We start from the raw sequence: 15,069 nt of genomic DNA on the forward strand, positions 1-15,069 counted from the left end.
TTTCTCTACAATTATGATTCAGTTTTATAGTCATTCTTAAATGTAACTTCTATTTTTTAAAAGGTTTTATTTATTGGGCAGCTCCGGTGGCTCAGCGGTTTAGCGCCACCTTCAGCTTGGGGTGTGATCCTGGAGACCCGGGATGAGTCCCACATTGTGCTCCCTGTATGGAGCCTGCTTCTCCCTATGCCTGTATCTCTGCCTCTCTCTCTCTCCCTGTGTCTCTCGTGAATAAATAAAATCTTTAAAAAAATCTTTAAAAAATCTCTCTTCATGAGAGACACACACAGAGAGGCAGAGACAGAGGCAGCGAGAGAAGCAGGCTCCCTGTGGGGAGCCCGATGGGGGAACTCTATCCCAGGACCCCAGGATCACACCATGAGCCCAAGGCAGATGCTCAACCACTGAACTTCCCAGGAAACCCTTAACCTCCCCTACCACTATTATGATTCACTCCTCTTCCACTTTTAAAAAAATTACCCCCATACTTGGAACAAGGTAATCAACTTTTTTCTTTTTTTGCCATATAAAATACATATAATTCTTTTTATTTATTTTTTTAAATCATTTTTATTTATTTTATTATTTTATGATAGTCACAGAGAGAGAGAGAGAGAGAGAGAGAGGCAGAGACATAGGCAGAGGGAGAAGCAGGCTCCATGCACCGGGAGCCCGACGTGGGATTCGATCCCGGGTCTCCAGGATCGCGCCCTGGGCCAAAGGCAGGCGCCAAACCACTGCGCCACCCAGGGATCCCTATAATTCTTTTTATAACCGAAGTCCCAAGCAAGCATGTGAGTCCTGATCTCAGGGTCCTGAGTTCGAGCCCCATGTGGAGGGCATGAAGCCCACTTAAAAAAACAAAGTTCAATGCCTATAGTAGCCAGTCTCCAAGATGGTCTGGAAGGTATTGACACTATGTAGTTACTTCCTACAACATACCAGAGTTAGTCTGCAGGATCAAGAGAATATAGCAGAATAACGTCATACCGTTTCTCGTATTAGGTTATAAAAGAGATCTGGCTTCAGGCACTGGGGTGGCTTGGTCGTTTGGGCGTCTGCCTTAGACTCAGGCTGGGATCCCGGAATTCTGGGATCAAGCCTCACATCTGGCTCCCTAGTCAGTGAGGAGTCTGCTTTTTCCTCTCCCTCTGCCCTCTCCCTGCTCCTCCTCTCTCTTAAATAAAATCTTAAAGATAGATAGATAGATAGATAGATAGATAGATAGATAGATAGATAGATCGATCGATCGATCTGGCCTCCACTATAGCACACTCACTCCACACTCCCTTGGATCACTCACTGTAGAGAAAGCCAGCAGCCAAGTTGTGTGCAGCTCTATGGCTAGGCTCATGTGATGACAAACAGTGATGAGGCTTCTTGTAAAAGTCACATGAATGAGATTGCAGTAGGTGGTTGAGGCGAGTCAAGTCTTCAGATGATTACAGCCCTAAGCAACGCTTGACTGCACCCTCAATAACAGGCGCTGAACCAGAATGACCCAGTTAGGCCACTGCGGATTCCTGACCATCAGAGCTATGACATAATGTTTATTGTTTTAAACTGTTAAATTTTAGGGTGACTTGGTATGCAGCAATAATACATCACATAATTAAGAAAGTAATCCTTTCATTATTGTAAACAGTGCTAGTTTTGTACTAAATATATTTCATTCTAAAAAAGCAAAACTTTCTAGTCTATGAATTCTGAAATACTTTGAGTGGGCTACTAAATCTGTAGTAGCCAGTAGGATTCACTCAATGAATCCTAATAGAGTTTTAGAAAAGTACACGGGAACTTAAACAAGAAATCATCTTATCCCCCTGGCATCCATATCAATTCTCTAAGGAACTAATTAGTGGCTAATTCCAAATCTCTTGCAGGGAATGTATAAGGTGAGCCCACTCATCTTGTTGAGCCAGAAAATAAGAAAACTTTCAAAGATTAATGAAGATGTGTTAAAAGAACTCAACAGTCAGCCTGAAAGGACTTGTATTAATCAAAGTTGTGACAATTTGAACAACAAAAATGATAGTAATGGACCTATCCCTAATGAATCAATGAAAAGCCCAAAGTAGAGAAATATGCTTTAAAAAGAGAGCTTAAGGGACGCCTGGGTGGCTCAGTGGTTGGGCATCTGCCTTTGGCTCAGGGTGTGATCCTGGGGACCCGGGATCGAGTACCACATCGGGCTCCCTGCATGGAGCGTGTTTCTCCCTCTGCCTGTGTCTCTGCCTCTCTCTCTGTGTCTCTCATGAGTAAATAAATAAAAAAATCTTTAAAAAAAAAAAAAAAAAGAGAGAGCTTAAAACCAGGGGTGCCTGGGTGGCTCAGTCCGTTAAGCCTCTGTCTTAGCTTGGGTCATGATCCCAGGATCATAGAATCAAGCCCCAGTCGTGTCAGACTCCCTGCTCAGCCAGTAATTTGCTTCTCCCTTTCCATCTGTTCCTCCTGCCCCCACTCATGCTCTCTCTCTCCCCCTCTCAAATAGATAAATCTTTAAAACTTTTTAAATAATAATAATAATTTTTTAAAAGATTTTATTTATTCATGAGAGACACAGAGTGAGGCAGAGACACAGGCAGAGGGAGAAGCAGGCTCCCCGTGGGGAGCCTGATGTGGGACTGGATTCAGGATCACGACTTGAGCTGAAGGCAGATGCTCAACCACTGAGCCACCCAGGTGCCTTCCCAAAATAAATTTTTTAAAAGAATAAGAATAGATATGCTTTATCCATAAAGCTGAACAGCTGTACTTGAGAACTTATAAGATTTTTTTTTTTTTGAGAGAGTGAGTGTGCAATAGAGTATCCGACCAGAGTGGGGAGAGGGGAGGAGAGAGAATCATAGGCAGGCTCCACACCAAGAATGGAGGCCAAAGCAGGATTCAATCTTTTGACCCTGAGATCATGACTTGAGCTGAAATCAAGAGTCAGAGACTTAACCGACTCAGCCACCCAGGAGCCCCTAAAAAAGATTTTTTAAAAATCCTTTTATCAAATGATTGGCACCATGTGACTAAGTGTAGACAAATCCCAGGAAGAGACACAGACCTTAATGCTGAGTCTCAGTAACTTGAAAGTATCATATTTTTTATTTGGCAATTGCCAAAGGTCAATGTTTTTTTTTTTTTTCTTTTAAAGATTTTATTTATTTATTCATGAGAGAGACAGAGAGACAGAGGCAGAGACACAGGCAGAGGGAGAAGCAGGCTCCATGCAGGGAACCCGACGTGGGACTTGATCCCAGGACTCCAGGATCACGCCCTGGGCCGAAGGCAGGCGCCAAACCACTGAGCCACCCAGGGATCCCCAAAGGTCAATGTTATAACAGAAGAAATGTTTCGTTTAAAAAAATTTGGTAATGGTAAGTTTTAGGGGAGAAAAGTGTTAAGGAATGAAAGAATATTCATCCTTCAAAAATAAACTTTTGACAATGACCAATGCCAAGAAAATATTTCTCTCTCATACCAGCCTTCCATTTCAAAGAAGCGCTCATTGCCTACTCTCTTTTTTACTCACAATTAAAGAACGGAGGCTGCTCTGGTTACCAAAAGTGATGAGCTTATTAATTCCAAGTACTCTGTGATAGATCATTACAGAATCCTTATCTGTGGTGATAGTAATGTATCTGATGCCTCTTCCTTCTTTTCATGAAATTGTGTCATCAGTTTTAAATAAAAGAGTAGGGGATCCCTGGGTGGCTCAGCGGTTTGGCACCTGCCTTTGGCCCCGAGCGCGATCCTGGTCCCGGGACCAAATCCCACATTGGGCTCCCGGCATGGAGCCTGCTTCTCCCTCCTCCTGTGTCTCAGCCCCCCCACCATCATAAGTAAATAAATAAATAAATCTTTAAAAAATTTTAAATTAAATAAAAGAGTAAAGAAAAGGCATATCCATGTATGCCAATGTTACTATGTCTGACAAAAAAGAGATATGAGGTAGATGGGCTCTCCTTCAGTTGTCGCATGACAAAGGACCACAAATGTATAGGCTTAAAACAACATACATTTATTAGCTTACAAACCTACCCCAGTATGTCTGAATACTCTGCTCAGGGCCTCCCTAAGCTAAAAGCAAAACATCAGCCAGGCCTGCCGTTCTCATCCCGGGCTTGCGGTCCTCTCATACAGGCTTACTGGCAAAATTCATTTCCTCCTCACTTCACACCAGCAACAGAGCAGCAATCCATCTCCTGCTTCAAATATCTCTGACCTCCCCTTCTGCACCAGGCGGAGAAAGAGCTCTACCTTTAATGACTCATCTGGTTGATTAGATCAGGTCCACCAGGTAATCTTCCTACCTGAAGGTCAATTGTGCCATTTAACTAAACAATCACAGGAATGATTCCTCATCATATTCACAGGTGGGGATTAGGGTGTGGAATACTTGGGAGGTGGCATTTTTATTTTATTTTTTTTTTGGGGGGGTGGCATTTTTAGAACCAAATACCACAGCCATAAGAAAACTGTAAAACTGGGCAGGCCTGGTGGCTCAGTGGCTTAGCACCGCCTTCAGCTCAGCGCATGATCCTGGAGACCCGGGATCGAGTCCCACATCGGGCTCCTTGCATGGAGCCTGCTTCTCCCTCTCCCTGTGTTTCTGTCTCTCATGAATAAATAAATAAATAAAATCTTTAAAAAAAAAAAAAACTGTAAAACTTCACTTAAACATTTCTTACCTGTTAATAATGAACCACGCAACAGTAAGCATCCCTGCTAGCCATGTTCCACTCATAAGCCAACTTGTAACAAATAAAGCAGTAACATATATTCCTTGCAATCCAAAAACAATGCCAATATAGAAATATACTGGCTCAATAATCTCCTAATTAGAAAAAAAGAGAGGAGATAATAGGACAACATTGAATAATTTTAGTTATTTGTAAATATGTAAAAAATAAATATTAAAGTCAAAAGAAACATACATTGCTACCAGTTGCTTGATATAAAACACTGGCGATAAGTTCTGGATATAGAGACATTTGCTGCACTGCATTTATTGTCTTCAGAGATACAGTTTTGTTATTGTGTGTCAATTCATAAACACCTAGAGACAGAAAAATTTTTCTCTAGATTATTCTGCTTTTACAATATTAAATATATCATTCAGAGCTCATTAAATATTTTAAATTATTACTAAGAAAAATCTCAAAACATAACACACTGTGCATTTTTCCAATGTTTTTATTAAGTATAAGAAAGAATAATGCTTATATTCTAAGACAAATCTCCACATTCAAGGGCTCCCATATAGGACAATGTATTTTAGAAAAACGTTGTTATTAAAAATACAAACATGGGAGGTACCTAGCTGGCTCAGTCGGTAGAACATATGACTCTTGATCTCAGGGTCCTGAGTTTGAGCCCCAAGTTGGGGGTAGAGTTTAATTAAGAAAAAAATACAAATGTGGTTATCATACCTCTTTCAAATGAGGGTGCTTTTAACATATCTTTATAATAAGAGTAATAAATGGCACTGTCACCTTGAAATGTGATTTCTCGTTCAAGTTCCTACAAGAAAATGAAATGATTATTTAAATACCAGTATCCTAAATTTCAAATGCAATCTTTCTCTCTCCTCTTCTAAATTAATGCTATTTATTTATCCTTTATTCAAAGAAATGTTTGAATTTTCCTTTGGTCATTAGTGGCCACATTACAGAGGTTAAATTTTCAATAATCTGGCAGTCATTTTAATGAAACACCTAAGGTTTGGGGCATCTGGGTGGCTCAGTCAGTTAGCATCCACCTCAATTTTGGCTTGGGTCATGATCTCAGGGTCATGAGACTGAGCCCTGCATAGGGCTCCGTGCTCAGCAGAGTCAGCTTGAAATCCTATTGTTCTCTCTCTCTCTCTCTCTCTCTCTCTCCCCCTCTGCCCCTCCTCCTGCTTACATGTTTCTTTCTCAAATAAATAAATCTTAAAATGAAAAAAACCATAAGGGTTTAAAATGGATTCTAGGGACACCTGGGTGGCTCAGTGGTTGAGTGAATGCGTTCAACTCAGGGCATGACCCTGGGATCCTGGGATCGAGTCCCGCATCAGGCTCCCTGGATGGAGCCTGCTTCTCCCCGTGCCTGTGTCTCTGCCTCCCTATGTCTCTCATAAAAAAAATAATAAAATAAAATAAAAATAAAAATAAAAATAAAAATAAAATAAATAAAATAAAATAAAAATAAAGTAAAATGGATTGCAGCTCATAAGTCATTTCCCTATTATGTATAAGGAAAATCTAGAAGGAAAACCAGAAAAAATGCCCTTAGGACAGCAAGAATAGTAAGATAAGTAATAAAAAATAATGGTTGAGGTATTAAAGTCTATAATAAAAAGAGAAGTTTAAGGAGAAATTAGTATTTCCTATTGCTTTTTCTATTTCCCTATATATCCAGAACTGTAAACCCTTAACTCTTTTCAAGAGTAGCAAATATGTAATCAGTGTTTTTCAAAAGAACTTCCAGAAATATAAGTAAATCTTAAGTTCCTAAAACTGGGCTATACGGGTGTCTGCATTGCTTAGTCAGGTAATCGACTCTTGATTTCAGCTCAAATCATGATCTCAGGGTGGTGAGACTGAGCCCTGCACTGGGCTCCATGCTGAGTGAGGAGTCAGCTTGAGATTCTCTCCCTCAGCCCCTCCGCCACAAGTGTATACGTGTGCGCGCACACACACATAGTCTCTATCAAAATAAATAAATAAATAAATCTTTAAAAATATTATCATAAAATATTGGGCTATACAGAACTGAAAAGTTTTGTGCATTGTATGACAAACCATGCTTTCATAAATCTATAGTCTTTGAAAACAAAACTCCTTTATTTTCATGCATATTTATCAATTAATATAAAACAAAAGATATCAGAGCATTTATTCCTAAGTTTGATAAACAGAATTTCCTAAGATATAAATAGGTGTTACCTAAAGAGTTCTATGGTTAAATAAGTTGTGCAAAGGCAGCATTAAAGAAAATGAATGGGGACGCCTGGGTAGCTCAGTGGTTAGGCGCCTGCCTTCGGCTCAGGGCGTGACCCTGGAGTCCTGGGATCAAGTCCCACAACAGGCTTCCTGCAGGGAGCCTGCTTCTCCCTCTGCCTGTGTCTCTGCCTGTCTCCCTCTCTGTGTGTCTCTCACGAATAAATAAATAAAATCTTAAAAAAAAAAAAAGAAAAAAAAAATTAATGGGTTTCTTTATTGCAAGACTTTTCGGAGTTTCAGTATACCTTATATATTGTCAATCTCCAAGAGGAAATCTTTCCCAGATCTACTTGATTGTTGAATTTTTTTTCCTCCTTCAGAGCTTATTAATCTAAATAAATTTCCTTAACAAAAAAATCTGATAAATTTCCTTTAAATGATTCTTTATGAATGGAAACAGATTTCTTTCTAAGATTTCAAATATGTAAATTGTTAATCAATGCTTCTCAAATTTAATGTCCTTATGAAAGTCCTAGAGATCTTATTAAAAGATCTCTGATTAGATTCTGCTTCTAAAGTGGGGCCTGAGAATCTGCAATTCTGAGAAAGTTCCCAGGTAAAGTCAATGTTCCTGACTCATACACAGTGTTTTAAAAATGACTTTGAGGGAACCCTGGGTGGCGCAGCGGTTTGGCGCCTGCCTTTGGCCCAGGGCGCGATCCTGGAGACCCGGGATCGAATCCCACGTCGGGCTCCTGGTGCATGGAGCCTGCTTCTCCCTCTGCCTGTGTCTCTGCCTCTCTCTCTCTCTCTCTCTCTCTCTCTCTCTGTGACTATCATAAATAAATAAAAATTTAAAAAAAAATAAAAAAATAAAAAAATAAAAAAATAAAAATGACTTCGATGTTTTCAAACTCTTGGTTGTTCTCGATTCTGCCTACACAACAGATTTGCTTAGACATCTTTTGAAATGCTGATCCTAGATTACCCCTCCACCCCCATCCCATGTAAAAATCTGAGAGGGAGGTTGTTTTTTAAAAGCTCATCAGATAATCCTACTGTACATCCTGTATTGAAAACTCCTAATAGTTAATATGTATAACATTTTCAAGGAAATAGGATATGCTATAGTTATAGCTTTTGTCAGATCAATAAAGGTAATTAATCAGCTAAATGTTTTGGTGTTTTGGGAGGATTAGGTCAATCGATAGCTTAAAAACATCCAGTCAGCTTGACTATTGCTCAAAAATAAGAACAACAGGAACACATGGGTGGCTCATTGATTGAGCATCTGCCTTTGGCTCAGGGCGTGATCCCAAGTCCCGGGATTGAGTCCCATCTCGGGTTCCCTGCAGGGAGCCTGCTTCTCCCTCTGCCTGTCTCTGCCTTTCTCTCTGTGTCTCTCATGAATAAAATAAATAAGATCTTAAAACAAACAAACAAACAAACAGTTTGGACTAAAAAGGAAAAAGCTCTTAGAGTCAACCTGTAACACTGTGGATTTTGTCAATGCATGAAAGATATGTATCTGATTGTAAAAGAGAACAAATTTACTCAAAGGTTAAATTATGAATTACATAAGTAGCCAGAGTGACTAAGGGTCTGTGGAATACACATGATTTAAAACCAGACATTAAACATACTAATATGAAGAGACATCTTAATAAATACTGTCATGCATGTTAATAATTTCCAAGCCCCCAAAACATTCTAATCCCATGATCTAAAAATTACTATTTTACTACCAAAACTTCTACAGATTGTTTTGGAAATGTAAACAACAGAAACAACCAAAACTACTGAAAGTGTGACTAAACTCCGTAACATTTCACTGTCATCAAAAGCCCCACGTAAAGGAGTTGCATGAAGGAAAGCATCCTCATAGCTTCTATTACATAGCCCGGAAATACACTGTACTAAATTTTTTAAGGTTGATGCTATGACTGTGTTCTCAAAATAGTTCCTACAACATTTTTTCTAATTCCTGTAAATAAGAAAGCACTTGTCATACTTATCACAAATATGTATTTTGGCTCCCTGAAAAACACATTACTTAGATTAAAATTAAATACTAAAACAACTTCCATATGCTCAAAATTCTTTCTTCTTACCTGCCTGTTGGAAAACCAGAATTTCCGTTCATGGTATGCTGATAAATAGAGAGCATACATCATACCACTAGTAACTGCTGCAAGACAGCCAATGAAAATCTTTGCAAAGCGCTGAAATAATACATCTGAAAAAGCATATTAAAAGTAATCAGATGTAGATGATATTTATATTTATGCACTTCTATTTTTAAAAAGTAATCAAAAGGTAGTATGTACCCTTGATATGATGTGAGGAAAATGGCATTCTAACTCTGCATTCTTCCTCCCCAAAACCTATAACCCCAGTCTAATGAGAAAAACAGCAAACATATTCCAATAGAAGAGCATCCTAAATACACCTAACCAGGATTCCTCAGAACTGTCAAGGTCACTGAAAACAAGGAAAGCCCCAAAAGGAGTCTGAGGAGACATGCCAACTAAATGTAATGTGGGATCCTGGAATAGAAAAAGAACATTAGTGGGATCCTGGAATAGAAAAAGAACATTAGGTAGCAGCTAGGCAAATCCAAATAAAGTCTGGGTCTTATTTAAAAATAGTGTATTAATATTGGTTCATGATCTATAACAAAAATACCATCCTAATACAAAATGTTAGTAATAGGGAAAACTGTGTGTGTGGGCGGAAGGAGGCTGTAAGAAGGGAACGCTGCACTATCTGGATGGCACATTCTACAAAGCCATGCTCATATATAGTTCAGTAGGATAATAGAAAAGGAAGGACCTCCAGAGGGTGGAACCAGGAACCACAGAGTACAATGAGCTGGGCAGCTACTCCCAAGGAAACAACTGGGGCTTAATCAAGAAACATCCCTACCCCAGAGTAAGAAGCCCTCATATCCATCTGGTAGGATTTTAAAACTGTTATGGACCAATGGCTGATATGCCTCTCACTCTTCCTCTTTCTGAATGGAAGCATTTATTTTGCTTATCCTGTCCCTGTCCAACAATGTATACTGGGAGAGGGGGCCTGTGCAGAAAAGTTAACACAGCAGCCCTGCAACTGCTTTGTGGAGAAAAGCCTGCTTGCAAGGTAAGCTCTTTGTTGGAATCTGGGAACTTGGATTTCAGGAGGGTTCCCACCATTCTCTCATCAGTTAGTTTACTGTGCCTGACCTGTATGTACAAACCATGTGGTTCATGTTTGCTGCTTTCCTTCTGGGAATCTAGTTTTGGTATGTGGTAGGTAGAGGGGACATGACCAGCCGCCAATAAAAACTGCAGGGGCACCTGGGTGGCTGTCAGCTCAGGTCATGATCCCAGGATCCTGAGACTGAGCCCCGCGTCACACACCTTGCTCAGCGTGGAGTCTCCCTCTCCCTCTACCCCTCCTCCTGGCTTGTGTGTGCTTGCTCATGCTCTTCTCTCTCTCTTAATAAATAAATAAAATCTTAAGGGAAAAAAAAATAAACCAATTGTGTGCAGTCATTACTGAGTTTCCCTGGTACACAAAACTTTACAAATGTTACAATTTGATGCTGAAAGAGTTAAGCGCATCCTGTGCGACTCCATTAGGAAAAGAATCAGGAAAGCGGGACTCCTGGGTGGCTCAGCGGTTGGCGCCTGCCCTTGGCCCAGGGCATGATCCTAGAGTCCCGGGATTGAGTCCCACATCAGGCTCCCTGCTTCTCCATTCGCCTGTGTCTTTACCTCTCTCTCTCTCATGATTAAATAAAATATTAAAAAAAAAAAAAGAATCAGGAAAGCTTATGCCTATTTCCTTACAGACTTTAGCCCACTGGCCTTTTCCCTTTGCTGATTTTGTTTTGTATTGTTCACTGTAATAAATCATAGCTGTAAATATTCTGAGACCTGCAAGTCCTTCCAGTTAATCATCAAATATGGGAGTGGTCTTGGGGACCCCTAACATAAAGCACATAACTTAACTTTTTAATTCACTGGTCTCTGGACTAGAATGAATTACAGCTGGCCCTGACAGAGATAAGAAGACCTTGGGCCTCAAGACTGCTGCCAGGACTGGGTAAGACTGAGTATCTTCCTTGGGGTCAGAGAGGTAGTGAGTATATTTTGTTTGAGGAAGAAAAGTAAATATTTATGACCAAAAGGAAAGAATGTGGTAGACTATTATATTATTATTCCCACTTATTTTGTCCTTTCCTATAAAAGGATTAATCATCTCTGCCCACTACCATGTGGCTTGCAATGCTTCCCTGTAGTCAGAGTGTACTTCTCCATCTCACTCTGGATTGATTATAGGACTTTGGGTCAACAGAATGTGAGTACAAGTGACAGAGTGCCAGTTCAGCAGAAAATTTCAGAGACAGTGCTGCCTCTTCTCCTGCTCTTTTCATCGGGCCCAAGAAAACATCCCAAGTAAGGGGCGTTCCTTCATGACACATGAAGCTACACCAGCCAACCTGAAGCCACAACATGGAACATTAGTCAGAAATAAGTGTTTTTTGTAAAACTGTGAGATTTAGAGTTGTACTACAACAAAACCAATGAAAGTTGACTGATAACACAATATAATTAATCTCAAAGTAGTTATACACATTTAAAATATTAATATAAAACAAGGGTGCCTGGGTGGCTCAGATGGCTACATGTCTGCTTTCAGCTCAGGTCCTGATCTCCGGGTCCTGGGAACATGCCCATGTCAGTGGAGAGTCTGCTTCTCCCTCTCCCTCTGCCTCTCCCCCTGCTGGTACTCTGTCTCTCTCTCAAATGAATTTTTAAATTAAAAAAAATATATTAATATAGAATACCTAGGATACAAAAAGCCATTCTTGTAATAGCACAAAAACTCCAAATTAACTTACGTTTCGGGGCTTTTTCAGGAATTGGAGTGTCACTGATCTTCTCTTCTTTGGCAGATTCCTTATTTTCTGAAGACTTCAGCTTTTTTCTTTGGCGCAGTTCTACTGTTGGTCCTTAAAATATTTAAGATGTTATTGCAACATGTGTATCAAGTTGTTCTTCTAATCTATAACCCAAAAGAATCCACTTTTGTTATACTAAGGCAGAAGTCAGCTGGAGACCTTTTAGTACAAAAGATAACTTTTCACAATTGAATAAATCATTCATTTAGACAGAAAAACTGTTTTTCCTACAAAAAGATTTAGACTGTGTCTTCTAGCTGTGCTTTCAGAGTTCTACTGATAAATCAATAAGCTCTTCTCCTGAGATAATGTTATTTTCAAAATATTCCAAAATAAGTAAACTCCTTTCCAGAATAACTGGGGAGCAAGGTGTTATTTAATATATTAGTGTATTATTCTAGTTTCCTGAGAGTATCACACTCATCATTCAAGGGTTAACAATTTTTTTATCATTCAAAATATAATACAATACATTGATCATAAGACTATACTTCATTTTTAAAATAATCTTGCAGTTCTGCAGAATTTCACAGTGCTGTGATATTACCATTGCACAGTTTAGGTATTAGAAATGGCATATCCCTGTATGTGGGAAGCCGTCAGAAAATTTCCCAGTATTAGGCTACCCTTTTATGTCTGATAAAAAATGGAACCCAGGAGTGCCTGTGTGCTCAGTCAGTTAAGCATCTTCCTTTGGCTGGGGTCATGATCCCGGGATCCTGGGACAGAGTCCCGCATCAGGCTCCCAGTAGAGAGTCTGCTTCTCCCTGTCTGTCCCTCACTCCTGCTCATGCACACTCTCTCTCAAATAAATACATAAAATCTTAAAAAAATAAAAAGTAAAGCAGAAAGTATCTCCAAACCAGCAAACTAAATTCTAAATGAAACAAAAATTTACTATATTCAACCTAACTACTTTTCTTCCTAGAGATATCTTTTTCTTTTTTTAAGTAGGCTTCCGCACCTAGCATGGAGCCCAACACTGGGCTCCATCCCATGACCCTGAGATCACAACACAAAACAAAACCAAGAACTGGACGCTCAACTGACTGTGCCACCTAAAGGCCCCAGATTTTCAGTATTTTTGCACACAAATCTGGGTCAATTGATACAGATTACTGTATTTCTTTTTCATGATGCCTTTTTAATTTTCCTCTGCTGTGAGATAAAGCAAAATTTAAAAGCACCCAACAAAAATGAGGATTTAGGGGCACATGCACCTCAATGATTATAGCAGCAATGTCCACAATAACCAAAATATGGAAAGAGGCCAGATGTCCATTGACAGATGAATGGATAAAGAAGACGTGGCGTATATATACAATAGAATATTATTCAACTATAATGAAAGATGACGAAATCATCTCAGAAAGGATGAAATCTTGCCATTTGCAATGACGTGGATGGCCCATGGCCATGGAGTCTAGTTTTAAATAAATAAATAATAAACAAATAGTTTTATTTTTTTTAAGTAAATAGTTTTAAATAAATAGATAATAGTAATAAATAAGTAAATTTATTTTTTTTACCTGTCACCGAGAAACAAAACTGACTAGATCCAGATTTCACCTAATTTTCTTTATACTGATCTCATAACTTCATAATTGAAATGCAAAACCAGGAATCTCTCGGTGGAAAAGCAGCAAAGGCCAAAGCAATGAATGATTTAGATTAACTCTGATAGGGAAAGCTCTAGGATAGAATTTAAGTTTCTTCTCCCTCTTACATCTTTAGCATTGTTAAGAAAAAGTCAAACTAAATGAAAATGATAACACAGACACAAAAATAACCCACTATTTCAGGCTCTGGTCTAGTGCTCTCCACATGAGATAGTTAGCAGAGCTACAAATAGGCCTGCAAATGTCCATCCAGACTACATAACAGCAATTTCTAAATGAAGTGTTAATACTGCTGTACTCAAAGCTGCCACTTCTTTCTTTGCGCTCTAACATTTCTTTCAGGAAATACCAATGTGAACAACCTGACCCTCTACCGCATCAAGGAAGACATTTTTTTGCCAGAGGAGATTCTTAAAAAATCATTCACCCAGAGTTAATAGTGGGACAATGAAATACATCCAAGTGAATGTGAAGATAAGCAAAAAAGATATAGGGAATATCTAGATACAAGTAAAGCAGACCACAGAGTTTCATTTTTAAAAAGATTTTTTTATTTATCTGAGGGGAAGAGAGAGAATATGGATGATGGGGAGGGGCAAAGGGAGAGAGAGAAGTGGGCTCCCGTTCAGCCGGGAGCATGGTGCAGGGCTTGATCCCAGGACCCAGAGATCATGACCTGAGCTGAAGGCACTCAACTGACCTAGCCACCCAGGAGGTCCCCATTTACTCTAATTTTAATACAATACGTATTTTGAAAACAATTTGTAGAGTGCCAAATAAGTGTAAAGCACTCAGAATGCCTAACACATAGACATGTTTGCCATAAATATTACAAGAATTATTATGATAAATAAAATACAAATACTCATTATTGTTGACTGCTGTATCCCCAGCACCTAACACAGTAGGCACTCAAATGTTTATGGAACTAAAAAATTGTTGAATGGGGGGACCTGGGTGGCTCAGTGGTTGAGCATCTGCCTTTAGCCCAGGGCAGGACCCTGGGGTCCCGAGATCAAGTCCCACATCTGGCTCCCCCCAGGGAGCCTGCTTCTCCCTCTGCCTGTGTCTCTGCCTCACTGTGTGTGTCATGAATAAATAAATAAAATCTTTTTTTAAAAATTGCTGAATGGAACTCTATTTTAACAGAACCTCACTCCATTAATTGCTCCATATAAAATGTATTTGGGGATCCCTGGGTGGCGCAGCTGTTTGGCGCCTGCCTTTGGCCCAGGGCGTGATCCTGGAGACCCGGGATCGAATCCCACATCGGGCTCCCGGTGCATGGAGCCTGCTTCTTCCTCTGCCTGTGTCTCTGCCTCACTCTCTCTCTCTCTCGGTGACTATCATAAATAAATAAAAATTTTAAAAAAAATGTATTTGCTTTTTGATTATCAGCGATTTTTACAATCAAAAATCATTTTTCACTGTATGTCCCATAAATAAATTTTACAAAATGGCATGGTTTTTTTTCATTGGTTCCATGTCACATTGATTTGAGTGTAACTATAATCTCCTAAAATAATTTCTCATTTCGCATGATGTATATTATTAAAGACTTAGTATTACAGTAATAATTTTTTTTCAT

General features: G+C 39.4%; 1 protein-coding gene across 7 annotated transcripts in view; it reads right to left on the reverse strand.

Moving 5' to 3' along the window:
- Positions 1 to 15,069, reverse strand: part of DPY19L4 (dpy-19 like 4) — a 62,427-nt gene that overhangs the window by 45,099 nt on the left and 2,259 nt on the right. For 3 of the 7 annotated variants that reach the window (XM_072803873.1, XM_072803872.1, XM_072803875.1), the window contains exons 2-6: positions 11,803 to 11,913; positions 9,026 to 9,150; positions 5,421 to 5,511; positions 4,926 to 5,047; positions 4,680 to 4,825 (exon numbers count right to left, since the gene is read on the reverse strand). In XM_072803873.1, coding sequence (XP_072659974.1) covers positions 4,680 to 4,825; positions 4,926 to 5,047; positions 5,421 to 5,511; positions 9,026 to 9,150; positions 11,803 to 11,913 — 595 coding nt within the window. Of the gene's footprint in view, positions 1 to 4,679; positions 4,826 to 4,925; positions 5,048 to 5,420; positions 5,512 to 9,025; positions 9,151 to 11,802; positions 11,914 to 13,082; positions 13,216 to 15,069 lie in introns of those variants that run through there. The other 4 variants (XM_072803876.1, XM_072803877.1, XM_072803874.1 and 1 more) reach the window with 3 other exon arrangements.

Source organism: Canis lupus, chromosome 28, assembly GCF_048164855.1.
Source record: "Canis lupus baileyi chromosome 28, mCanLup2.hap1, whole genome shotgun sequence".
NCBI lineage: Eukaryota > Metazoa > Chordata > Mammalia > Carnivora > Canidae > Canis > Canis lupus.